Genomic DNA, 25,818 nt, shown 5'->3' on the forward strand with positions numbered 1-25,818 from the left:
GGTTTTGAGGGTCAGTGAAATATGAGCATATTGTAGGCTTACAAGAAGGGTCCAGGGGAAAGAGAGTGATTTAAAGGGAAAAGAAGCTGAGGGAGGCTGCTGGATGGAGCAAGGCGGCCCTGGGCACAGGTGGAGGGGCTTCTAGCAGGGAGTTGAGGGAATTCCAGGCCTGTCTCTGGTTTGAGGAGACAGGTGGGGTGGAAAAGCGATTGTAGGAGCTGCAGATGGCTGGTATACACGAGCCAGACAAGCAGCTCCAGGTTAGCAGTCATCGCTCTCTTGTTTTATTGCAGTGGAGTCATGCATGGAGATTTGTGGTCAGATGAAGGTTTTTAAGGTTGTTTGACTTCCACCTTCTGCTGATCTACTGTTCTGAATAATTATACTCTTTGTCATTATCAAGCTGCTTTTATGTCCAGTATCTAACTTGGTCCTTCCCTCTCTCTATGCTAGTCCAAACTGAAACTTGAGGCTTATGTTGGTGAAGTAGGAAAAAGGGATTTTTATATGAATCAGAACCTGGATCAAGCTGCAGGTAAAATGTTCCCTGAAGTCTCAGAGGCCCTGGGTTCCATCCAGTGCTCTCACAACTGGCAGTGTAAACACAGAATGAGGGTTATGCTAGGGGCTTTCATCCCTCAGGGACTTAGGATAACTTATAGTTAGCACAGCCCAGGGCAGAGCTGCATGAGAGACCTTCAAAGTCCTGCAATTGGACAGGGGAAGCACAAGTCCACACCCACAGGGACAGCCAGGCAGTGACACAAGGCCATCACGCGGTTGACCCAGGATAGTACGATCAGATTAGTTGGCCAGTGAGTGAGATTGGAAGGCTAATTAAGTGAGGAGAGATGGAAGGGACTGGAACACTCAGGGAGCTCTTCCCAGATAGGGCAGAACTGGCTGGCAGCTCTTCAGAACCCTTGGAGGTGGTCTGCAGGAGTAAACACCTCCCCCAACCAAAGTCATCCCTGGATAGCTCTCTCAGTTGCAGCTGTCAGGAGGGGAATAACCCCACCATCAGACCACCTTCATGTCAAAACCCCTACTTGATTTACCTATTCATATATATGTTTTATATATCCAAATGTATATTTAAACTTTTTATTATGAAAAATTTCAAACACAAAAAGTAGAGAATAGTTCCCATCACCCAGCTTCATCAAAGATTCATATTTATCTATATCCACCACTTTTTTTGTTTGCTTTTAGGGATTTTTTTGTTGTTGTTTGCTTTTGCTGGGGTATTTTAAAGGCAATCCCAAATGTTGTAAACATTTCAGTACACATCTTTATGAATTAGACTTCATTGTAAACACAACAATGCCGTTATATCTCCTAATAAAATTGAGAAAAATTCCTTATTATAATTGGTTATCTAGTCTAGATTCAATTTCTCTTACTGTCTCAAAAATATCTTATTTCTGTTGGTTTATACAACTTAGAATCAAAACAAGGTCTACACGTTGATTTTGGTGGTTTTATCTCCTGTCTTGTTAGGATCACAGCCATCAGACTCCAGAGATGCCAAAGGAAGAGTCCTGCCTAAAAACCTTTTGGCAACAGTACTTTATTTATTTATTTATTTTTCAATTTTTGAGACAGAGTCTCACTCTGTCACCCGCGCTGGAGTGCAGTGGCACAATCTTAGCTCACTGCAACCTCCACCTCCTGGGTTCAAGCAATTCTCCTGCCTCAGCCTCCCAAGTAGCTGGGATTACAGGTGCCCGCCACCACACCCAACTAATTTTTGCATTTTTAGTAGAGATAGGGTCTCACCATGTTGCCAGGCTGGTCTCAAACTCCTGGTTTCAGGTGATCCACCCGCCTCAGCCTCCCAAAGTGCTGGGATTACAGGCATGAGCCGCTGCTCCTGGCCGGCAGCAGTACTATATACTAGAGTCAAGAGCCCCCACCCAGCATCTCCATCTCTGGCTCCCACAGCCTAATCTTAAGCGAACTGTCAGGGACTGTGTGCGATGCCCAAGGGGAAAGAAATGCCACTGTCATCATCAGGAGGTTTGGGGCTACAGGTAACAGAAACCCACTCAGGCTAACTCATACAAATGGAGGGAGCATCACTGGGACACTGGGGTGACTTCATAGTCTCCTGGGGCATGATCTCTGAAGGGCTGGGCCTGGGAAGCTGGCCTGTCCTCTTTCTCTCTGCTTCTGGTCTCTGCTTCTCTCAGGGCATCTCCTTTACTCTTTTGCAACCAGCTTCTTCTGCTTGTCCCTGCCTCTGGCCAATCCTCAGCTTCCATGTTCACATCCACCCTACTCAAGGGACCATCCCACAGCAATTCCACATTCTTCATGGAGAATCTGATCTTTCCAACTTTGGTTGCCCTATCACTGGGACCCAGATCAGAGGTATGAGGAGGTATGGGAGGCCTTGCTATATCCTAGAGAGCACATCCCCATTGAAGACAGGCAGAGCAGACACCCCAAATATGTCTTTCATACATCTGTAGTAATGAAGATATGCACTTAATATAAGCAATCCTTTGGCCACAGTTCTGCCTCTAATACCAACCAGAACTTCAGAATTCTTCAAGTTGCCTATGAGAGTATAGGTGGTGTGATTTTACAAACTCATCCTCCTCTTGAAGGAGAGCGAGACCACACCCTATCTCTGTCCATGGAGATCCACGGATGTCACTGCAGCACTACATCAATCCCTAGAGCAGTGGAAAGGTGGAAGCTCTAACCTCTGAGTCTAGGAGAACTTTGGAGAGGTTGTTTTATCCATACCTCTCTTCTTTCATTCCAAAAATAGTTGAGGGGATGTTGTGTTAGGTCCTGTGGGAGAATTACAATGAATAAAATATGAATCTGTTCTTAAAGTGCCTATGATCTAGTACAGGTATCAGCAAGCATGTTCTGTTAATGGCTAGACAGAAAATATTTTCAGCTTTTGTGCACAAATGATCTCTTCTCCCACCCTTTTATTTCCTCTCCTCTCCCCCCTCCTCTTCTTCGCTTTTTCTCTCCTTCTCTTCTCCTTTCTCTCCTCTGCCTCCTCTTTCTCCTTCTTTACAGTGCTTTAAATATATAAAAACCATGCTTAGCTAGCTGGCCACACAAAAACAGGCTACTTGGAGTGGGGTGCTTGGAGCCCATGAGGCATGATATTTCAACCCCAATCTGGTATAAAGCAGGCATGTGCTCATACACACAGATAACTAAAACTCAGGGTGGTATGTGCAAAGTGGTGAGAATAGGCTCTATAATCTAAAGACATGCCTCCAAATCCTGTCTCTTATAAGCTGCATGACCTTGGGCAGGCTTCTCATCCTCTAAGGGTCTCAGTCTCCTCACCTGTACAATGAATAGTCACAGACCTACCTCATGAGATAGATTTAAGGATTAAATGAGATAATACATGTTAAGTGCTTAGCATAGTGCCTGGCACGTAGAAAGTGCTCAGTAAGCTTTAGCTGTTGTCGTGATTAGGAAGTGTTATTTGATAAATGATAAAAAGTGTGATGGGAGTCAGAGGAACGAGAGGTCTCCTCAACCTGGGCCCTTGGGAAGGCATTGTTATGGGAGAGGTGGCGTTTGAACTTGGCCTAGAATAGCAGAGGTGGAAGAGGCAGTGAAGGGAGGTACCAGCAGACTCTGAGGGAGGCAGACAACTGTGTAGATGACAGTCCCTTAGGGCAATTACAGGGACTTCCTGGATACACATACAAGTGGTCCTCACACAGCTTTTGCCTCCACAAGCCTCTCCCTGAAGGAGCCTGTTCAGAATTTGTCAGTAACTTTGTCTGATGGCATTCACTTAGCTGTGGGCTCCCCTTCAACCCTGAATGAGGACATGGTGTGCAGGAGGATGGACCCTTCACCAAATGCATGAGCTTGGGAGCAGAGGCCACCCTCATTTCATTCATCACAGCTCCCTGGAATGCCACACCTCTGCCCCATCACCACCAGCTATACCACTGCAGTTCATCACTGTCTGGGAAGGAGTGGTTCTCCTGTAATGCCCAAACTGCACCGCATCACCAAAGGCCCTCAGCAGAGGTTCCTAGGCCACCAAAAGGAAAGACTTTCATTCAGAGGGAATCAGTCAGCCATGGGAGGAAGTGGGGTTCATTACAGAACAATCTAAGACAGAAGGCCCTATCTATCTGATCCCAGTTCCAGACATATCTCATGTGTAGAGATGAAAGATCATCCTGAGTCTATTAAACACTGGACTCACTTAACTAATGATTAACTCATTCTGATTCTATATTCAGCAACTTTTTGGTGATAATTTGGCTTACCCTGTATATCTGCCCATAAGAGAATGCAAAGGCTAGAGGATGAGCATAACAAACCCCTGTAATGATTGTAAATCTCACTGTAAATTAAATAAATTGGCCTTCAGGTTTATGCATCAGCCTTAGTGATCTTAGTTAGCATTAGACAGTGTTACTGGACTTAGTCATCTTTGGGACACTAAAAAGATCCAATTTCTGAGCCTGGACTGGGGCGGGTGCCCCAAGAGCCTGTGAGGCCTTTCTGGTGCTCATCAGCCCCTTCTGGTACCTTCTGAACTTCTCCATATGTGTGCTGACCCTTGACCCATGCCTGCCCACTCAATCTTTTATACTTTATAATCTTTCAAATTTACTGCCAAGTTTGGTTTATTAACATATACATGGTATGTGAAGTCATAATCAGTTGTAGAAACAACTTGTTATACTATCTCACATACATATTTTCATGCACGTGATTTTATGTAGCATGAATTGGCCAAATAAATTGTAAGAATGGGCCAGAATTTGCTTCGGTGTTTCTCCCGTGTTTTTGAGATGGAGTCTTGCTCTGTCGCCCAGGCTAGAGTGCAGTGGTGCCATCTCAGTTCACTGCAACCTCCACCTCCTGGGCTCAAGTGATTCTCCTGCCTCAGCAACCTTGGGCAGGCTCCTCATCCTCTAAGGGTCTCAGTCTCCTCACCTCTACAATGAGAATAGTCACAGACCTACCTCGTGAGATAGATTTAAGGATTAGATGAGATAATACATGTTAAGTGCTTAGCATAGTGCTTGGCTGGGAGTAGCTGGGATTACAGGCATGCGCAACCACGCCCAGCTAATCTTTGTTTTTTTAGTAGAGACAGGATTTTACCATGTTGGCCAGGCTGTTCTCAAAACTCCTGACCTCAAGGGATCTTCCTGCCTCGGCCTCCCAAAGTGCTGGGATTATAGGCGTGAGCCACCAGGCCTGGCCTCAGGTGTTCCCCTTTTGAAAAATCTTCCTTCCACAGATCATTTCTTAGTGCCTCTGTCAAAGACTGAACCAGGGGAGTATCTGATGATTCCTCAGACATCTCTAGGAAAATTCTTAATGGGCTTGTAAGTGAATTAATACTGGTCTTCAGTTTCTGTTGGGAAATTCAGTATCCTGATATGATTCATATGAAGTTAAAAAGCTTTGCTGGATAATGAAGAAAAACTTACATTTCTTACTTTTAAGAAATGAATTTGTTGGAGTCACAAAATGTATTACACACAGGGCTTAGGCAGAAAGCACAAACATGTCTTGATGCTTTGTAACTAATACACAGAAGTCAAGCTTTTGGGTAATTGGGCGGGGTGGGAGAGTTACAGAATAAAGTTGGTGAGGCCACATAGATAGAGTGACCACAGTGTGGATATATAGTTTACAAATTTTAATTGAGTAGACTTCTCGTAAGAAACAAATTCACACCAATATAATTATTAAAACAAATGTTTAGAGGCAGCATAGCCTTAGCATTAAAGGTTACTTGCATTGGGACATTACATTTTTTAAATTAGAATGTCCTAAGGGGGATTTTGCAAACAAACTAACCAGGACACAATTTAATTATAATGATATTCAAAATAAGTATAGATAGAAGCTTCTTTCAATCACAATGTTTATGTATATCCTCCAGATTTTAGTCTTATCTAACCACACATAATGGGCAGCCTGTTGTTTTATCATCTCAAGGATCTGTGTCTTCCTTTTAAAAAATATTGATGTCTGATTCTCAGTCCGCTGAGGTTGACGTAATTAGTCTGAGATTCAGCCTGGGTTTTAGAATTTGTAAAAAGCTCCCAGATGATCCTAATGCAGCCATTGAAAACTGCTGATATTTACTCTAGCCCAGCAGGATCAGTGGGAGTTATGAAGTTTCCATCTGAGGAGAGAACTAGAATTCAGGTCTCTTGGTTTTCAACCCTTTCCAGATCCTTCTTGAAGGAGAGCCTCCTCTTCTCCCATCCTGTGATTTGAGCATTGGAAGCCTTGGCTGTACCTGGTAGCTAGCCTCATGATGCTTTCTCCTGCTCTTGTTATTAATAGAACAGCAGTGTCCTCTAATCATATCTCTGACCGAGTTACTAGTCACAGAAAAAGCCTCAGTTCTGGCCCTGCTTTGTGTGACAGAGAGCTGCTTTCTGTAACAAGTGACATTTCAAGGTTCCTTTTAGCTCCATTGCAGTCAGGAGGGGGGCACCTGGTGCCCACCCCGGCATGCAGAGTTGGGAGTCTACACCCAGGCTTGGGCAAAATCCCTAAAAGTTAAAGCTTTGCTGGATGATGAAGGAGGACGTGGAGCTTTTCTTTCCACTTGACCTGCTTCCCCAACTCTAATTCCCCACTTTTTGAAACCAGCCATGGTATAAAGTTCACTTTGCAATGAGTTGTTTGGGATTACACATGAACCTTATTATCCGTCTTCCACAAGTTTTTAAACTTGGCTTTGACCAGAGGCTTTTTACAGAGGCCATTCCTTTATTCATTCTGGAGAATGTTTAAGGATTTTATTATGGAAAATTCAAATTTATACAAAAGTAGTATATAGCAGAATGAACCCCCACCTGCCCATCACCTAGCTTCAACAGTGAACTGCTAACTCACAGCAAATCTTGTTTCTCTGTCCCCAACCTACTACCCCAGACACACACGCTAGATCAGGTTGACACAAATCCCAGACACCACATCATTCCGTCTGTAAATATTTCACTATGTCTCTAAAAGATAAGGGCCTCTTTCTTTCTTTTTAGATACAGAGTCTTTCTCTGTCGCTTTCCCCATAAGCTTCATTGCAGTGGTGCAATCACAGTTCACTGCAGCCTCAAACTCCTGTACTTAATCCTCCTACCTCAGCCTCCTGAGTAGCTGGGACTACAGGCATATGCCACACACCTGGCTAATTATTTTATTTTTTGTATAATGGAGTCTTGCTTTGTTTCCCAGGCAGGTCTCAAGCAATCCTCCCACCTCAGCCTCCCAAAGCGCTGGGATTACAAGTGTGAGCCACCATGCCCAGCTTCTGAGTATTTTTAAATATACTTAAACAAAATGAGTTTTAAGCTTTTTTTCCCTAGTCATTTCCTCATAGCGAGATCTCACCCACAGTGGTCAGTGAGGTCTTGTTACCCTCAAGCAGGAGGGAGCAAGCATTTAATGCGGTTGATCTGGGCAGGAGACCATAAGGGGACACCAGAGAGGAAGCAATGGCACCTGTCTTCAAAAAGCTTAATGTATATTTGGCATTTGTTATATACCAAAGCAATCATAAAACATGATTGGCTACAATTAATTATTAATTTAGGCACTGAGCCTGAATTAATTCATTAATTATTTTAGGCTCTGAGCCTAAGAAGTTATAAACTTTACCTAGAATAGTTTGGAGCACAGAGTTGCCTGGATCCCATCTGTTTTTATTCTGATGTCAACTGGTCTAGGATATGACTGAGACATGAAGATTTTAAAGGCATCTAGGGTATTCCTATATGCAACCAAGCTTAAGTATCACTGTCCTAGAACAGTGGTTCCTAAAGTGCTTCATGTTGAGAACCGTCCTAGGGTGTTATAGGAGAAATAAGCAGAATAACTGGCAGAGGCTTTGTGGAGGAAGGGGCACTCTCGCTGGGCAGTGGGAAACAGAGAGGAAATAGGACATTCTGCATGATCTCAGAGGTGATCTGCAGACCAGCAGCATGACCACACCTGGGAGCTTATTGGAAATGTAGAATCTTTGACCTTATTCCAGACCTGCTGAATGAGGATCTGCATTTTGACAAGATCCCCATGCACATTAGTTTGAGACACATTGGTGTAGTAGAGTATGTACTGTAAATGAACTTCCATTATAAAATCGGAGAAACTAAAGCATGGCATGACCATGCTAGAAAGGAGACCCTTTCAGCTGGTGTTCTTGGAGCCATTCTAAGGGAAAGAGGCCATGTCCTGCCGTATAATGAGAATCAGACCTATGTGAGCTACGTTTGCTGCGTTGGGACCCCATATAAGTTGAACTATCCCCTAAGTCACACCATCCTATGTGCCTACAGAACAGGGGCTCCTGAACCCACAGGGTGCAGTCAAATAACCTGGGAGTTTCCATGGCGCGGTCACCCTCCTGGCGGGGTAACCATCCAGGCATTGGTATTTTTATAAATCTCTCCAAGTTATTCTAATGGACAGCCAAGGTTGAAAACCACTGCTATGGATCTTTGGTCCTGCATGTTTCCTTTTCCATTCAAGGTGAAAGTGAGCTAAATTTCTAGCTGTAGCCATTGAAAACACAAAATTAAGTTCCAGGTGGAAGGCTTAATGGTGCAACATCTGGATTCCCAAAATAGTTATAGAGGGGACTAGAGAGGTGTCCCTAGTTAAGTGATCTCATATTCTGCAATTTCTTAAATTAAATTTTCTGGATTCTGGTAGCAGAGTCTAATTCTGGCATTGGCTTAAAACTGGAGACAAGTAATTTAGTGTTTCTGCACGCTGTTCTCATATGGGTTGCCGCCCTTGTCTGTGTGTGTATGGGGTTAATGTTTGGTGTATGCCTAACACAGTACAAATAGTTGAAGTCTTGAGAGGTGGAGAGGACTGCATGTCTTTGCTATCTGCTATCTGGAGTTAGTAGAGGATGTTTCAAAGAGGGAGCATTGCTCTTATCACTCCTTCAGGTGGAGTTGCATTTGTGTGAGCAGAAGACTGAAGAATGGGATGTCAGGGGAGAGAGCTGCCTGAGACTATCTGGCCTAGGATGTTTGTGAGACAGTGAAGAGAGCAACCCACTGAAGTGGCTGTGCACTGGGCCACATCACACCTTTAGGTGGATGGGTAAGGCCATGTAGTAGCAAAAGAGTCTTTGGGAGGAGGGTGACAGTTCAGTTTATCTTTTGTATCATTTTTGAGCAAAAAAAAAAAAAAAAGGGGGGGGCAATCTGAGTAGGAAGTTGGTCCTCAGGAAGAAAAGTTGAACATCCTCTCAACTAAAACATTTGGACTGGCCGGGCACAGTGGCTCATACCTATAATCCCAGCATTTTGAGAGGCTGAGGCGGGTAGATCACCTAAGGTCAGGAATTTGAGACCAGCCTGACCAATGTGGTGAAACCCCATCTCTACTAAAAAAAAAAAAAAAAAAAAAAAAAAAAAAATAGCCGGGCCTGGTGGCAGGCGCCTGTAATCCCAGCTGCTCAGAAGGCTGAGACAGGAGAATCACTTGAACCACGGAGGAAGAGGTTGCAGTGAGCCGAGATCGCACCACTGCACTCTAGCCTGGGTGATGAGAGTGAAACTCCGTCTCAAAAAAAAAACAAAAAAAAAATTTGGACTTATCCTTTGGTCTGTTCCTTGTAAACTCTTATGTTAACATACCTTTTAGAAACATCTTACTTTCGATATCACATAGTCTTGGATCTGGCATAATTTAAATGATATTTCCCAAAGAGATTTCTCCACGAAAGATCAGCTACAACTTGTCTGCTTGGTCTCTGGCTCCAGCCCCCATGTTTCAGGTCTTCACCTCCCAGTCCTTCTCTAATCAGATCTCCCCATCCTGTGTCCATTTGATTCCCGAGGATCCCACCAGGTGCCTGGTTAACTTGTCTCAAATAAATGTATGGAACAAAGGTGTTCAACATTGATAATGCAAAATATACAGTTACATGAAGAGGAAATCTGATGAAGGAAAAGATGTTCAATCTCACTAGTAATCAGAAGAGTGCAAATGTGAGATAATTTTTCAATTACCAAATGAACAAAGATGAAAAAGAATGAAAATACCGAAGTCTGGGAGACTTCAGGGAAATGTAAGATCTCACTGGTGGCACTGGGCACTGACACAAGCTTTCTGGAAAACAGTTTGGTAATGTTTGTTATAAATGTAAAAATGTGCAGACACAGCAATTCCACTTCTGAGAGTTTATTCTAAAGAAATTATTGAGCAGGGACTAAGGATGTTCTGACCAGCCTTAATTAATAATAAAGAATAATTAGAAATAATCTGAATGTCCACCAGTTGAGAACTGTTCCTATCAATTATGGTACGTTCAGACAGTGGAATACTAGAAACACTTCAGAATGATGTTTTTTTCTCTTTTTTTTTTTGAGACGGAGTCTTACTCTGTCGCCCAGGCTGGAGTGCACTGGTGTGATCTCGGCTCACTGCAAGCTCCGCCTCCTGGGTTCATGCCATTCTCCTGCCTCAGTCTCCCAAGTAGCTGGGACTACAGGCGCCCACCACCATGCCCAGCTAATGTTTTTGTATTTTTTGTAGAGACGGGGTTTCACCGTGTTAGCCAGGATGTTAGTCTTGATCTCCTGACCTCGTGATCTGCCCTCCTCGGCCTCCCAAAGTGCTGGGATTACAGACGTGAGCCACCGCGCCCAGCCCAGAATGATGTTAATACTAATAGACACAAAATGATGTCCATTAGATACTATGCCCTTAAGGTCCTTGTGGTGCCATTAATGTAAAGTGAATGCAAACATGGGCATATGTGCACGCATGCACAGGCATATGTGGGTGCATGCACAGGGAGATCTAGAATGGCAGTTACCAAAATATCAACCATCAAGACATCAATATGATGTCTCCTGGTTGGAGAAGCTTTGAATGACTTTGCTTTCTTCTTTTTTTTTATTGTTCCTAAAATTACAAAAGTAATATTCTTTATTTTTAACTTAATAGCTAACATTAACAGTATTTTGTGTGCTAGGCACTGCTCTAATTGCTGTACACTATTATTATTACTGAAGAAATCAAAGGTGATGAGAGATTAAGTAACTTACCTGAGATTCTCAGCTAGTAAATGATGGAGCTGGTTTTCAAAACCTGATAGTGTTGCTTCATAGACTGCGCTCTTTTTTTAAAAAAAGTGTAGACGGAGTCTCACTCTGTCACCCAGGCTGGAGTGCAGTGGTGCCATCTCGGCTCACTGCAACCTCTGCCTTCCAGGCTTAAGTGATCCTCCCACCTCAGTCTCCCAAGAAGCTGGGACCACAGCTGCGTGCCACCATGCCCAGCTAATTTTGTGTATTTTTTGGTAGAGTCAGGGTTTCACCATGTTGCCTAGGCTGGTCTCAAACTCCTGAGCACAGGCGATCCACCCGCCTGGGCCTCCCAAAGTACTGGAATCACAGTCATGAGCCACCTCACCCAGCCTAACCACTACACTAACTAACCCCAATAGAGTGAAAGTCTTAAATCCCGCCCCAACAACAATCCTACTCCTCTGCTCAAAGTAATCATTGTTAACCATTTGACATGGATCCCTCCAAAACTTTTGCTTTCTCCAGACACATGTGTGTGCACACACAAGTGTGTTTTTCTTTTTTATAAAATGGGATGGTAGTGTCCGTCCTGTCAGCATGTGAGTTCACCCTCGTATTTTTTATTTATTTCTGGGGGATCCACAGCATGGACATACAGAATTGATGTAATCATGCTTCTACTGAAAACCTGGTGGTTTCCAGTTCTTTGGCCTAACAGATAAGGCTTCATCGAGCGTCCTTGTATACATATTACAGGGTGTGGCAGTGTAATTATATTCCTGTGATCGTTTCCTAGAAATGGAACCGCTGGGTCAAAAGGCATGCACACTGAATGTTGAAAGAGGCTGCCCACACCAGGAAGGCTGTGTCATTACACCTGCAGCAGATAAGAGGCCACCTCCCTATGTTTTCACTGACATAGGAAGTTGTCAATCTTTTTAACTTTTGCCCATGTAAGAAATGAAGAATGTTATTTCATTTGTAGTAATTTAAAAGTCCGTGATTACTGGTAAAGTTGAGCATCTTTTCATATGTTTATTGGCCATCTTCATTTCTTCTCAGGATTGTTTACTTTCTATTGGATAATTTGAGTTAATTGGTTGTATTATAAATATTAGTCTTTTGGTGCTTTCTTTGTTGCAGATATTTTTCTCAGCACATTTCTTCAAACTTGATTTATATGTTATGTTACTATACAGAAGTTTTCATTTATTTTAGTTTTATGTAATCAAATCTGTCCTTTTTTTTTTTCTTTATGGTTTTATACATATGGTTTTGTTTAGGAAGTCTTTCTCCACAATATTCTCCAAGAATATAAGAATGCTCTCCTATATTCTCTTCTAGTACATTTGCATTTTTGCTTATATATTTATTTTTATGTTTAGACTTTAATCCATGAAGAATTTAGTATTGTTTTTGGTGAAAAGTAGGGATTTAACTTTCTATTTTTAGGTTGGTTGTCTTTTAAACAACTCCTTCATCAAAACCCAAATTCCGTGACTAGGCGTGGTGGCTCACAACTGCAATTCTAGCACTTTGGGAGGCCAAGGTGGCCCAATCACTTAAGCCCAGGAGTTCAAGACCAGCCTGGGCAACATGATGAAACCCCATCTCTACAAAAAATACAAAAATTAGCCAAGCAAATTGGTGCATGCATGTAGTCCCAGCTACTTGGGAGGCTGAGTTGGGAAGATCACCTGAGCCCAGGTGGTCGAGGCTGCAGTGAGCTGAAATCATGCCACTGCACTCCAGCCTGGGTGAGACTCTGTCTAAAACAACAACAACAACAAAAAACCTGAATTCCCATGGATATACAGATCTGTTTCTGGACTGTTGTGCCATTGATCCCTTGTCTATATCTGGTCTGGAATCACACTGCTTTAATTACTGAAGCTTCTCCACAAGTTTTTATATGTGCTAAGGCATGCCCCATCCCCATTTCTCCTCGTTTTTCAACTTTCCCCAACCATTCTCATATGTTTACTTTTTTTAGAGGAACTTTAGAATTAGATAGTCATGGTCCAAAAGTCCTCCCTTGGGATTTAAGTTGTAATAGATTGGCGCTACCCATGCATTTGTGGTTGACATCTTACAAAGGGGAGCTAGGTGTCTCCAGCCAGGACTCCTTGCTCCCCTGGCTCTGTCTGAGGCCTTTCTACTTGAACACCCAGCCCATGATTCCAAGGCTTCTAGAAAGGACAGATCCCTATACATCCTTGGTTAATTTTCTTTCCTTCCCCAGATGGCATGTGGATTTTTACCTGAACTTTCAGAGGCAAAGTGAGTGTAAAGCATGGAAACCTCAGACCTTGCAGGGGAACTCAGGGAGAAATATTTTTCTTCAGGGAACATTTTTCCTGCTCCCAGCAAACCACACTGAACACTCATGTGTGAACAGCCTGAGATAATCAGGTTCCAGTTGAGGCTTTTTAAAAAAACAGCCTTATTGTTCTAGAGTAACTTAAAATTCTCTAATTGCAAGTGTACTGGTAAATGATTTTTAGAAAATGTATGGAATTGTGCAAGCATGTCCATAATCCAATTTTAGAACATTTCCATCACTCCCAGAAGATCCCCCATGCCCCTGTATAGTTCTCTGGATGCCACTTTCCTTAACATGACAGTATCAGGAGGAGTGGGGGACAAATTAGGGCATTCCCAAGAGATCCTCTGCCTATGAGTCTAGGACCAACACCACAACCACATACATAGCATGACCCCACAGGACACCCATCTCTTGGGGAGACCCAGGCAGGCCTCCTCCTGAGGGCCCTGGCCACACTGAGCCCCATCCTTACCCTTCCAGGTGGATAAAGTTTGAAGAAAAGGTAGAGGAAGGCGGCGAACGCTGGAGCAAGCCCCACGTGTCCACACTGTCCCTGCACAGCCTCTTCGAGCTCCGTACCTGCCTGCAGACGGGGACAGTGCTGCTGGATTTGGACAGCGGCTCCTTACCACAGATCATAGGTGAGGCAGGGGCCACTATGTGCATCTCTCCTGTGGTCCCTGAAAACCAGGCAGCTCCCCTGACCTCATGCCTGCCCTCGAGTCTATGTGACTGGCCCATCTCTGACACCTGATTCTGCAGAGACCAGAATTGCAGACCTCTGTTGCTCCCAGGGCAGGATCATAGTCACTCCAAGTTTCAGTTTCATGTAGACCTCCAGTAGAGACGAAAAGACCATCCTCCAAAATGCCAACCAGAAATGTAGCAAAGGGGAGAGGGCCTCTTGCATAGTCAGAGACACCTCTTGCCATGGCAACCTGTTTCTTTTCAGGGTAAACTGGGTCATCATTCTTTAGGAAATTAGCTGTCATTTAGTGGTGTGTCAAAGGGAGGAGGTGGCTTGCCTTAACACCCCTAAAATTTTTTTGGGTTTTTTGTTCTAGCACATTGGATTTTGCCAGAAGTATTTTGCCCAAAATACTTTTCTAAAAAGAGTTCGTTTTAGGATTAAAACCATTGAACACAGGATTTTTGTGCCTCCTGGGGCAGTTTCGTATGTACTGTTTCTTTCCCTTTTCATAAGAACACTGACAGAAAGAGCAGAGTCACACACACACACACACACACACACACACACACACGCACATGCCCTTGAACAGGAGGAGGCCAAGAGTTGATGATGTGTCCAGTTTTCCACAGCTAGTGGCAAATCTAGGAGTATTTCCACTGACCCCCTGCCACATTTAATCCCACTAATAACAGGTGAAACTGAAGACCCCCATACCCTGGGGCGGTTCTGTCCCACAGGGACGAGGTGTGTATGTTTTCCACGCAGATGATGTCATTGAGAAGCAGATTGAGGATGGTCTCCTGCGACCAGAGCTCCGGGAGAGGGTCAGTTACGTCCTCCTGAGGAGGCACCGTCACCAAACCAAGAAGCCCATCCACCGCTCGTTAGTCGACATTGGGAAGTCAGTCTCCACCACAAGTGAGTCAGGCCTTACGCTGGTAGGCATGGGAAAAAATGCAGGGCCAGTATCAGGCCCTGGTACCTGGGTGAGCCCACCTTAGGGGCTGGGAGTTTCTGGAGAAATTCTGATGTTCTGGGGATCCCTCATGCTCTGTCTCTGGCAGGCCTGTGGGGACCCCAGCCACACTCGCATGTTGTTCCCACCACCAGAGCAGAACAATTTCTAGGGAGAGAGTTGGTTCTCAGCTAGGGCTGCACATGGCAAATCACTTTGGAGATTGAGACGTGTCCTAATGCCTGGACCCCTGGAGAGTTGGAGTCAGTTGGTCTGGGGTATGGCCTGGAAAAAGAGAGAGAGGTTAGAATGCACCCCAAGAGATTCTCGTGTCACACAGTATTGGGAAATGCTGGTAGAGATGGCTTGCTATGGAAAGGAACCAAAAGTTTCACATCAAACCCCCTGGAGAGGTCAAGAGCCTCAGCAGAAAATGGAACACATCAGGGTGGTAGAAGGGGCTGGGCTTATCTCAAGAGTGCCAGGGCTTGTAGATCTGGTGGTTGATGTCACTCTGATTAGCAGGACCTGGGGCCATTCAGAGAGTGAATTGTTCCACGCGCACATCTCAAATCTCCAACACTCCACTATCAATATCCGAGCCTAGATGCCCAGAGACACTAGCCCTGCTGAGCCTGTCAGACAAACACAGTAACCAGAGCAAAGTTGCTACGTTAAAAACATTGAGGAGCCTCTAAATGAATTACTTAAAAATGGGAAGTGAGCTGGGCACGGTGACCCACAACTGTAATCCCAGCACTTTGAGAGTCCAAGTGGGCGGATTGCTTGAGCTCAGGAGTTTGTGACCGGCCTGAGTGACATGGCATCAACCCCATCTCTACAAGAAATACATAAACCTCATGGTTTAAACCCCATGGCATAAACCCCGCCTTACAAAAAATTAGCCAAGCATGGTGGCACACACCTGTAGTCCCAGCTAATCAGGAGGCTGAGGTGGGAGGGTTGCTTGAACCCAGGATATGGAGCTTTCAGTGAGCAGAGATTGTGCCATTGCACTGCATCCTGGGCGACAGAGCAAGACCTTGTCTCAAAAAATCCCTCCCAAAACAACAGGAAGTGTTTAACATACCATAATAGCAACAGATACATACTCAGCACTTAACTACCTTCTGGGCACTATTCTGAGTGCTCTTCCTGTTTTAACTCACTTCATCCTAACAAAAACGCTGTGGTGTGTAGGTATGGTTCTTGTCTCCATTTTACAGATGAGACGCCTGAGGCACAGAGTTTAAGTAACTTGCCTAAGGTCACAAAGCCAGTAAGTGTGGAATCAGGGATGAACCCAAGCAGTCTACTACATCTTGTGCCCATTTAATGAACTGTGTATCTATCTCACTTTCCTTTTTTTTTTTTTTTTTTTTTTTTGAGATGGAGTCTCGCTCTGTCGCCCAGGCTGGAGTGCAGTGGCCGGATCTCAGCTCACTGCAAGCTCCGCCTCCCGGGTTCACGCCATTCTCCTGCCTCAGCCTCCCAAGTAGCTGGGACTACAGGCGCCCGCCACCTTGCCCGGCTAGTTTTTTGTATTTTTTTAGTAGAGACGGGGTTTCACCGTGTTAGCCAGGATGGTCTCGATCTCCCGACCTCGTGATCCGCCCGTCTCGGCCTCCCAAAGTGCTGGGATTACAGGCTTGAGCCACCGCGCCCAGCCTATCTCACTTTCAACAGTACAAATATTCTGTCTGTAATCTTGTTCTTTTTTTTTTTTTTTGAGACAGAGTCTCACTCTGTTGCCTGTGCTGGAGTGCAATGGCGTGATCTCAGCTCACTGCAAACTCTGCTTCCTGGATTCAAGTGATTCTCCTGCCTCATCCTCCCAAGTAGCTGGGATTACAGGCGCCCACTACCATGCCTGGCTATTTTTTGTATTTTGGTAGAGACGGGGTTTCACCATGTTGACCAGGCTAGTCCCAAACTCCCAACTTCAGGTGATCCACCCGCCTCGGCCTCCCAAAGTGCTGGGATTACAGGCGTGAGCCACTGCGCCCAGGCTGTAATCTTGTTCAGACTATTGACTTGCTTAAATTAAAAAAAAAAAAAGAAAATAAAAAAAGAATTTCTTCCTAGAAGGGGAAGAGACATGTCTTGCTGCCCAGTTTTATTTATCTAAAGTGAGCTAACCCAAGAGGCTTCACTACACCAGCAAGGCTGTCAAAGCCAAGTCTCTTCTGATTCTCCTCCCAGATCGCAGTCCCGCCCGGAGCCCTGGTGCTGGCCCGAGTCTACACCACTCCACGGAGGACCTGCGGATGCGGCAGAGTGCAAATTACGGACGTCTGTGTGAGTGTGTGCTTCGCCACTCTGTGGCAACTTTATTCAGGCTGTGGCAGCTGTGACATGGCCACATTGCCATAGGTAGGGGAGACAAAGCCCAGGATCTGCCAAGAATTCTCAGGGCATGCATCAGGAGGAGCCTAACTTTCACTCTAAACCCAGGCTACTCTCAGGGCCTCATTTACTACCATAATATTCAAGTCATTCCTCTGAAAAATGAGGCTCTCAGTCACATCCTGGTGTAATCAATACCCACTCCCATGTTCTAGGTGTTTTTATCTTAGTCTGTATCTTCATCTTCATCAAACTGACATTAACCCTGTTTTTTGGTGCAAAGCTTTCCTGGAAATGGAATAAAAAACAGGCAAGGTCCTTTCCTTCTGTTCAGTCAGGCAGCATTCCCATCACTGGGTGGCAGTCTCGTACCACCATGAAAAAGAAATGTGGGCAGAGTCATGGCCCCTTTTTTCTGGGAATGGCTGGTCGGGGGCGGGGTGTGGGTTTGAGGTGAGAGGTGACAGACAGGCTTTTCACACACCTCACCTCATCAGGGATACACAGACAGGCAAACTGGGGGAAAGAAAGGAGTGAACTTAGAAAATGAATTGAAAAAGAAAAAGCAGTGAAGGACTATTTTCCTTTAGGTGCTTTTACTAAAATGCCAAGATGTTAACAAGTACAGCCCAGTGCTGTGCCCCTGTCCAGGCCGAGGAGTGACTTGGGGGCAATGCAGCCCCTGCCCATGGCCTTGGGCACAGCAGGCGTTTGCTGCAGTCTTCTCTCTCTGTCCTGATGACCCAAGTCCACTGAGTCTCCCTGGCCTTGTTATTCCACATAGGGATGCCCAGTGGCAGTGTTCAGTGGGTAGAGAGTGGCTTCGGGAAGACCTTCCACTCAGTTGTCATTGTATATGAGGTCACCTCCCTACCAACACTGCTTGGGGGTGGGAACCACTGGGACAAGAGGCATGAATGGATGATGACAGCTTTGTGTGAACTAGGTCATATTCAAGGTGGGCACCCACCCTGAGGTGGCCCAGCATGCAGAACACAGCGCACAGGGGAAGAATCAGAGAGGAGGAGATGCTGACTGAGTCTTGGAGCATAAATAGAAGTTTTCCAGGAGCAAGGAGGAGGAAGAGGGAGTTGTAAACAAAGGAAACAAATAGCAGGTTGGGGGATGGAAGAGAAGGATCTGGAGCTATGAAAGCAAAACATCGGTTCAGTTCACAGGAAGTGTAGGAGTTAAGAGGAAGAGAGGGTCAAATCAAAGAGGGCCTTGTGCACCCAGCAAAAGAACCCGGGTTTTATTCTGAAGATAATGGGAACCCCTGGGAAGCTTGAAGCAGGAGCATGCTGTGATCAGATTTCTGTCTGAGTAGGAATAATCTAGAAGGGGCAACATTGGAAGGCAGAGACTGAGCCTGCATTCTAGAATGGAGAGGAAGGGACAGAGGTGGAATTGAAGGACTGGTGGGAAGTAGGAGGTGATGAAGAGGGAGGGCCCAAGGCTGCTCCTAGATTTCTGTCTGAAGTGCTGGTGGATGGGAGGGAGGGGCATTGAGTGGAATGTGTCCATGAGGAAAGTGATTTGGAGGGTAAAAGAGTTGCATTTGAGGTGCCAGAGGGGACTGCTCCAAGGAGTCTAGAGCTCAGAAGAGGGATCAGACTAAAGATGCATCCTGGGCGTCCTCAGCCCAAATGGGTGTTGGAAAACAACAGGAGTGGGGGCGATTGACCAGCGGAGAGGCTGAGGCACCTGGAAGGGATGAGAGCAAAGACAAGGCCCTGGGAGGCCCAAGCAGGAGAGGATCCTCGGACAGAAATGAGAGGAGGAGAGCGAAGAGGAGCAGCATTCCGGACACCACGAGTGGCACAGTCCAATAGCCAAGACACGATAGGTCTGAGGGTGTCCGCCAGATTGGGCTAGTGGGAGAGGAGAGCTGGCTTTCTCCCTCTTAACAGAGGAAGGAACTACTGGGCAGTTCAAATAATTGGCTGTCACTGTTCTTATGGGGAGCCCACCTTCCTTCCCTCTGCCAGCCTAAATCCCCAGCCCACATTTAAAGACTGTCACCGGTCATGGAGGACAGAGGTGAAACTGCTCCCCTCTCCAGCAAATTCCAAGCTAAGTGACACATGGAACCTCATGTAATAATACATCTGTGTCCCTCCTCCTCTTCAGACCTGGTCCAGAGCCGCACCCAGAGTAGACAGCCTAGTGACATCCAGGAAGACGGGGTGGAGGGGTAGAGACTAGAGTGTGGTAGATTGAGGAGGGAGAAGGAAACAATGGAACCTGGAGTCTGACACCTCTTTCAGGAAAGCGGCCATTGAACAGAAGGAAAGTGAGAGGGTCCTAACTTAAAGGGACGCCAGGATTAAGGGGGAGGGGGTTTGCTTTGTTATGAACATGGGAGAGGTACATGAGTAGAGTCCATAGGAAAGGGTCCTGTGAGAGCCTGGCTTCCCCTGATGGATCTTGTTTTCCTTCTCTCCTAGGTCATGCCCAGAGCAGAAGCATGAATGACATTTCTCTCACCCCAAACACAGACCAGGTAGTAAAACCCCTGCACTTAGCTGCAGTGAAGGGCCAGGGCAGGAAGAAGTCTTTGGTTTCAGGAGCAGGGATCCCCTATGGGCAGAATTCCACTCCTACAAAGGAGTGGGAGTTCCAGGAAGGTCCCCAGTGGGGACTCTGGGCTGCCTGGAGGACTCTGCCAAGGCCAGCAGTCAGGGACTAGCAGAGTCCCAGGTGCTGGCTCTGTGTCAGGCCCTGGGGGTGTGGGACAGAAAACATGATCAAATGAGGCACCGGCTGTCCTTGAGCTTAGGATTTGTGGGAGAGAGAAGACCAGCACACATGGCTTCATCTATCCGGTGACCCACAAGCACCTTTAAAGAGGGGATAGGGATTGGGGCTGGCAGAGAGACAGAAAAGAATCTCCCTGTGGGGACAGCAGTGGTAGTTAATTAATTAGACTGTTCAATAGTGCATCTTCTTCCTGTGGTCTCCCGTGAGCTGGGCTGAAACCCTCTTGATGAGATCAGAATTCTGCAAACAAATTGGGTCCATTTGAGAATCCTGTGACTGTGCCTCTTGGGGAAGCCCAGAAGAGGCCCCCTTAATTCCAACTCCTGCACACCTCAAGGACAGGAGGTCCCATGGTCCTCTTGTGTATCTTCCCAGGAGTAGGAAGAAAGATGACAAAGGAAACCTGAGACTTGACGAGGAGCCTTCAGGAGCTTGGGTGACCTCCAGGCCTTCCAGCCACCCCTAAGTTTGGTGGAAGGCAAAAACAAAATCAGCTCCTCATATCAGTGTCCGGGCCCAAATAAATTAATAACAACAGTAACAAAATCAATCAATATTTAAGGTCCACACCACATGCACTACACTGTGCTGGGCATTTTCTGTGAATCACAAAGGTACTATTTTCATTCCCATTTTACTCATGAGAAAACACTGTGCCTCACAGCAGTTAAATAACACACCCAAGTCTATACAGCTGAAAGACAGAACTTTGATTTGACCTGGGTAGTCTAACTCCAGAGCCCTTAATTTGGAAGTAATTGAGGAACTAGTCAGTATTCTGGAACATTATTTGGAGAGGAAAACCACTTTTACTCATGCACACAGACAGCGGAACTGTGATAAGAAAGCATTACCTAGTAAAAGTTTTTATAACCTGTTTTAATGAATATGTGAGTGGTAATAATAACACTAGCTGTCACTTTCACCAGGCAGTGCTTCTTTGATTTAGGGATTGGAACCCATCACCTAGCGCCAGCATCTAGTTCTCCTTGCTGATACCTGATGTTGCTTCTCGGTATTTGCAGCATCAGTGGTCTATGCTAGTGGGCGTTCTTTAGGTGCAAGCCCAGAGGCATTTGCTCTGCAGGCTTTTTCTTCATCATTGGTTTGTGCAAAGCTAAACTCCATGCCTGCCCTCAGCTAGCAGATTCCCAGTGAACAGAGAGTAGATTCAGACAGCATCATTGTGCTGCAGTGACTCTGCAGTACAGAGCCAGACTGGAGTCCCCAAGGGTTCAGGAAGTGGAGTCAGCAGGGCCCTGGTTATACAAGCCCACGTCCAGGCTATGGGCAAGCCAGGGTTGGTTGGAACAGTAGCATGCTCCCATTTCTGGGATGCCACAACCCTGGCCTTCTTACCAAACATGTCACAATGTGTAAGGAAGGACCAAGTCCCTGGTTCAATTTCTCTTCTCTCCTGTATTACAGGTGGGTTGGTTGGATGGCCAGGTGTGGTGGTGCACACCTGTAATTCCAGCAGTTTGGGAGGCTGAGGCTGATGGATCACTCGAGGCCAGGAGTTTGAGACCAGCCTGGCCAACATGGAGAAACCCTGTCTTGATGAAAATTACAAAAATTAGCCGGGCGTGGTGGCACATGCCTGTAGTCCCAGCTACTCAGGAGACTGAGGCATGAGAAGTGCTTGAACCCAGGCGGAGGAGGTTGCAGTGAGCCGAGATGGTGCCACTGCACTCCAGCCTGGATGACAGAGTGAGACTCTTGTCTCAAAGCAAAACAAAACAAAACAACAACAAAAACAAGTGGGTTTGTTGGGACACCCTGAAGCATTGCTGTTTTCGAAGCCTCATTCTGCAGGGTGCTTCCCCTTCCCTGGACACCCCCGCCCCAACCCCGCCTGATGCTTGGAGATGGTGACTGCCCTGGTACTCCCAGCCCTCCACCCTGAAGAATGCTGCTTAGTAATCAACTGACCATGCCTGAGACAAAGGGACATTTTGAGTCTCGGGGACTCTGGTGTTCCTGTCAATTCCTGCTTTTTCTCACTATATTAGGATCCTTGGGGCTACTGATGGTTGCCCAGGTGGTTGTAGAGGGTTATTTTTTTTTCCCAATTGGATTTAAAAGATTATAAGGGTACAGCTGTTGCTCACGAGCCCCTCCTCGTGCTGGTAAGCCAACCAGCCCAGTGTGTATGATGCCCCCACATGAGTTGAATCAGGAAACAGCCATGGGGACAAAAGGGCAGGACCTGTTGACCATATCCATGCCCACAACTGACCCCTCCACAGGGACAGGAAGAGACACAAGGAACCTGTGTCTTCACTGAGGCTGTGAGAAACAGGCCTGTGCCCACGGGAAAGACTCCAGCAGAAGGGGGATTAGTGGGAAAATTGTGATATTCACAGGCGCTCTCTTCAGAGCTGTCCTCTACCCCCAGGCTCTTTCCCACTGTGTCAGCCACTGTGGACTGCACGCAGCCCTGCCGCCACCCCAACTGCTCCCCTCCATCTTCCAACAAAATTATCTCTGTCTCTTGTCTGTCCATGCCCTTGCTGCCCAGAGAGAAAGCAATCTGAAAAAGAAATTCATTCTAAGATGTTGAGGACTAAGAAGAGCTTGGAAGTAGCCACCCCTGGAGGATCTTCAGTGTAAAAGAGGACTCAGGAAGAATGAAGTTATAAATGCAGACAGTGGGAACATGTTTGGGTGGAGGGTTTGTCTCCAATACCTCTCACATCAGACCCCACTGGCTCTGCCTGTGTGACCTTCTTCCTTTGAAGAGACACTAGCCAGAGGGACTGAAGAGAGGCTACCTTGATAGTCTCCGCTGGAAAATTCCAGAAGTTATGAATTTCCTGGGAGGTCCCCTGGGGGTAACTTGGGGTCATGGAAGTCTCCCACAGACTTGGAGACTGGTCCAGGAATTCCTGTGAGCCAGGAAGCTGGTGACAAAGGGAAAAGAAGGCCTGTCTACTCTGACCATCAGAACAGGCCTCCTCCTCCCCACAGCCACCAAAAGTGAAGGTGGAGAGGGGAGGTCTGGGTGGCTAGAGTAGAAGCACTGAGACTTCCCATCTGCTCAGCCTGAAGAAGGCAATCTGGGCCTGATGTCTGGCAACCCCAGGGCTCTTCTCTGACCCCTCATCCCACAGCTCAGTGGAGCCGTTTTCATCCATCAAGGAATGTCTTAGTCAAGGAGAGTCATTGCCAGTACCTTCCCATCTACAAGGCTTAATGGTGCCTGGGGTTAACCTACATTCAGTCTTCCCATCTGCAGAATCAAAGGAGTACTTGTTTATTCTTTCAGTGTCTTGGCAACATTGAGAGAATTTTTTTCAAGTTAGGCCTCAAAGCAGTCTGAAGGGAAGTGAAGGAGAGCAGGTGGGAGTCTTCCTTGGCAATCTCATTTCCCCTCCCTGTCCAGCGGAAAAACAAATTCATGAAGAAGATTCCCAAGGACTCAGAAGCCTCCAACGTGCTCGTGGGTGAGGTGGACTTCCTAGACCAGCCATTCATCGCGTTCGTGCGCCTCATCCAGTCGGCCATGCTGGGAGGAGTGACCGAGGTGCCTGTCCCCACCAGGTGAGAGCCACTGAAACCTGTCCCCATGCCACCCTTAGGGAGCCAGTCAGCAGTGCAGTCAGCAAGCAGTGCTGTTGACTGTTAGTGCTCTCAGAGACACCTCTAAACTTGGAGGCTGCTGGGAAGGGAAATCTTCTGACTAGGGAAGAGTTTTAGAGTTTATTAAAAATAATCATAAAAGAGGCCGGGTGCGGTGGCTCATGCCTTTAATCCCAACACTTTGGGAGGCCAAGGCGGGCCAATCATGAGATCAGGAATTCGAGCCCAGCCTGGCCAACATGGTGAAACCCCGTCTCTACTAAAAATACAAAAAAATTAGCCAGGTGTGGTGGTGCACATCTGTAATCCCAACTACTCAGAAGGCTGAGGCAGGAGAATCACTTGAACCCAGGAGGCAGAGGTTGCAGTGAGCCGAAATCGTGCCATTGCACCCCAGCCTTGGTGACAGAGCAAGACTCCATCTTGGAAAAAAAATTAATAATAATAATAATAAAGAAGGAGGCAACAACTGGGAGAGAAGTTGTCAGGTGGGCTTGGGCAGCAAGACAAAGGTGAGGATGCTTGATGGGGAGCCTCATGGGAGGGGAAGAGGAAATGTTCCTCCAAAGCAAACATAGGGTTCCATGGAGGGAAGTAAAAATGTTAAAAATGGGCCCAGCGCAGTGGCTTATGCCTCTAATCCCAGCACTTTGAGAGGCCAAGGTAGGTGAATCGCTCGAGCCCAGGAGTTGGAGACCAGCCTGGGCAGCATGGTGAAACCCTGTATCTACTGAAAATACAAAAAATTAGCTGGATATGGTGGTGCATGCCTGTAGTCCCAGCTACTCAATAGGCTGAGGTGGGAGGATTGCTTGAGCCCAGGAGGTGGAGGCTATAGTGAGCCAAGATTGTGCCGTTGCACTCCATCCAGCCTGGGTGACAAAGCAAGCACCTGTCTCAAAAAAAAAAGCATATTGTTCAGGGCCAAAGAATTCTCTTTACTTATTTCTATTTTTCCTTCTCACTTTCATGCTCCTCTTCCTTAATCTTCTCCATCTTCTTTGCAGATTTCTGTTTATACTGCTGGGACCTTCTGGGAGAGCAAAATCCTACAATGAAATTGGCCGTGCCATTGCAACCCTCATGGTAGATGATGTAAGTGGTAACCAGAAGCTTGTACTCCTGAATTTTACAGCTCCTGCAACAAGCACTGCACCTTCATTCATTACCTTATCCAGCCAGCACATTTGAGCACCTACTGTGTAACAGGCACCACACAGGATGCTAAAGATAATGAGAATCAGGGAATAGTCGTTGTCCTTTAGGAGAACCAATCAAGCGTGAGGGACAGACGATAATTGTAAAACTAACCATGTGCCAGCTTCCCAGGGGGTCAAGGAGGGCTTCACAGATGAGGGGGCTTTAAAGCTAAGGAGGAGCAGGAGGAAGGCAGACCCAGCACCAGGCTATGAGGCAAGCATTCCAAACAAAGGAAATGGATCAGGCTCAGAGAATTTGGATGGAGGTGGTTTGATGTAGGCTCAGTGTAAGAGCTTCAAGGGCAGGAGGTAACACTGGAGAGGTGAGCCAGAGACTACACAGAGCCTGTAAGCAGAGCTGAGTAACACTCTGTCCCCAGAGTGATGGGGAGCCTAGAGGACTTTCACTCTTTCCCGTTTGTGCCAAGAATACTCACTGGCAGTGCTTGCAGCTGCAGGCTTTACCCCAAGATAACTTTTCCCCAGGAAATGTCTCACTTTTATTATTTTTGCATTGCTCTTGTATATTGACTTTGGAAACAAAAGACATCATTCTACTTATAGCATTCTGTTTTTAGTTGTGGTATTTCCATTTACAAAATATACTAACTCTCAATCATTGAAAATATCAAATGCTAGAAAACTAGCATTCCTACGAGTGATGCTAACATCATTCTCAGTTTTTGGCCTAAGATTCATTCGATGAATCCAGTTTTTCCAAATTAGATGACTCTGATCATTCCAGTGATTCTGATGTTAGTTGTTTTTAGAAATAACTCTAAGAATAATTTTTATATTTCATTTTCACATTGAAAATCAGTCAGATTTGCTTTGGCCTTAAAGAGTGTTTCTGTAAAATTAAATGAGTGCTGGCAATGAGCTGCACCTTTTTTTTTCCTAAACGGGAAAAGGTTAAACATGAGCATATC

At 46.0% G+C, this 25,818-nt stretch overlaps 3 protein-coding genes across 6 annotated transcripts in view; 2 read left to right on the forward strand and 1 right to left on the reverse strand.

Moving 5' to 3' along the window:
* The window catches only part of INO80B (INO80 complex subunit B), a 327,102-nt gene that overhangs the window by 185,420 nt on the left and 115,864 nt on the right, over positions 1–25,818 (reverse strand). The window lies entirely within an intron of this gene.
* Positions 1–25,818, forward strand: part of SLC4A5 (solute carrier family 4 member 5) — a 127,730-nt gene that overhangs the window by 66,468 nt on the left and 35,444 nt on the right. For both annotated transcript variants that reach the window (XM_050754393.1, XM_050754394.1), the window contains 6 exons: positions 13,837–13,997; positions 14,813–14,965; positions 17,205–17,300; positions 19,796–19,851; positions 23,494–23,651; positions 24,698–24,785. In XM_050754393.1, the coding sequence (XP_050610350.1) occupies positions 13,837–13,997; positions 14,813–14,965; positions 17,205–17,300; positions 19,796–19,851; positions 23,494–23,651; positions 24,698–24,785 (712 nt within the window). The remainder of the gene's footprint in view (positions 1–13,836; positions 13,998–14,812; positions 14,966–17,204; positions 17,301–19,795; positions 19,852–23,493; positions 23,652–24,697; positions 24,786–25,818) is intronic.
* Positions 1–25,818, forward strand: part of BOLA3 (bolA family member 3) — a 188,907-nt gene that overhangs the window by 40,947 nt on the left and 122,142 nt on the right. The gene's annotated exons all lie outside the window — the stretch shown is intronic.

The sequence above is a fragment of the Macaca thibetana genome, chromosome 13 (genome assembly GCF_024542745.1).
Source record: "Macaca thibetana thibetana isolate TM-01 chromosome 13, ASM2454274v1, whole genome shotgun sequence".
Lineage (NCBI taxonomy): Eukaryota > Metazoa > Chordata > Mammalia > Primates > Cercopithecidae > Macaca > Macaca thibetana.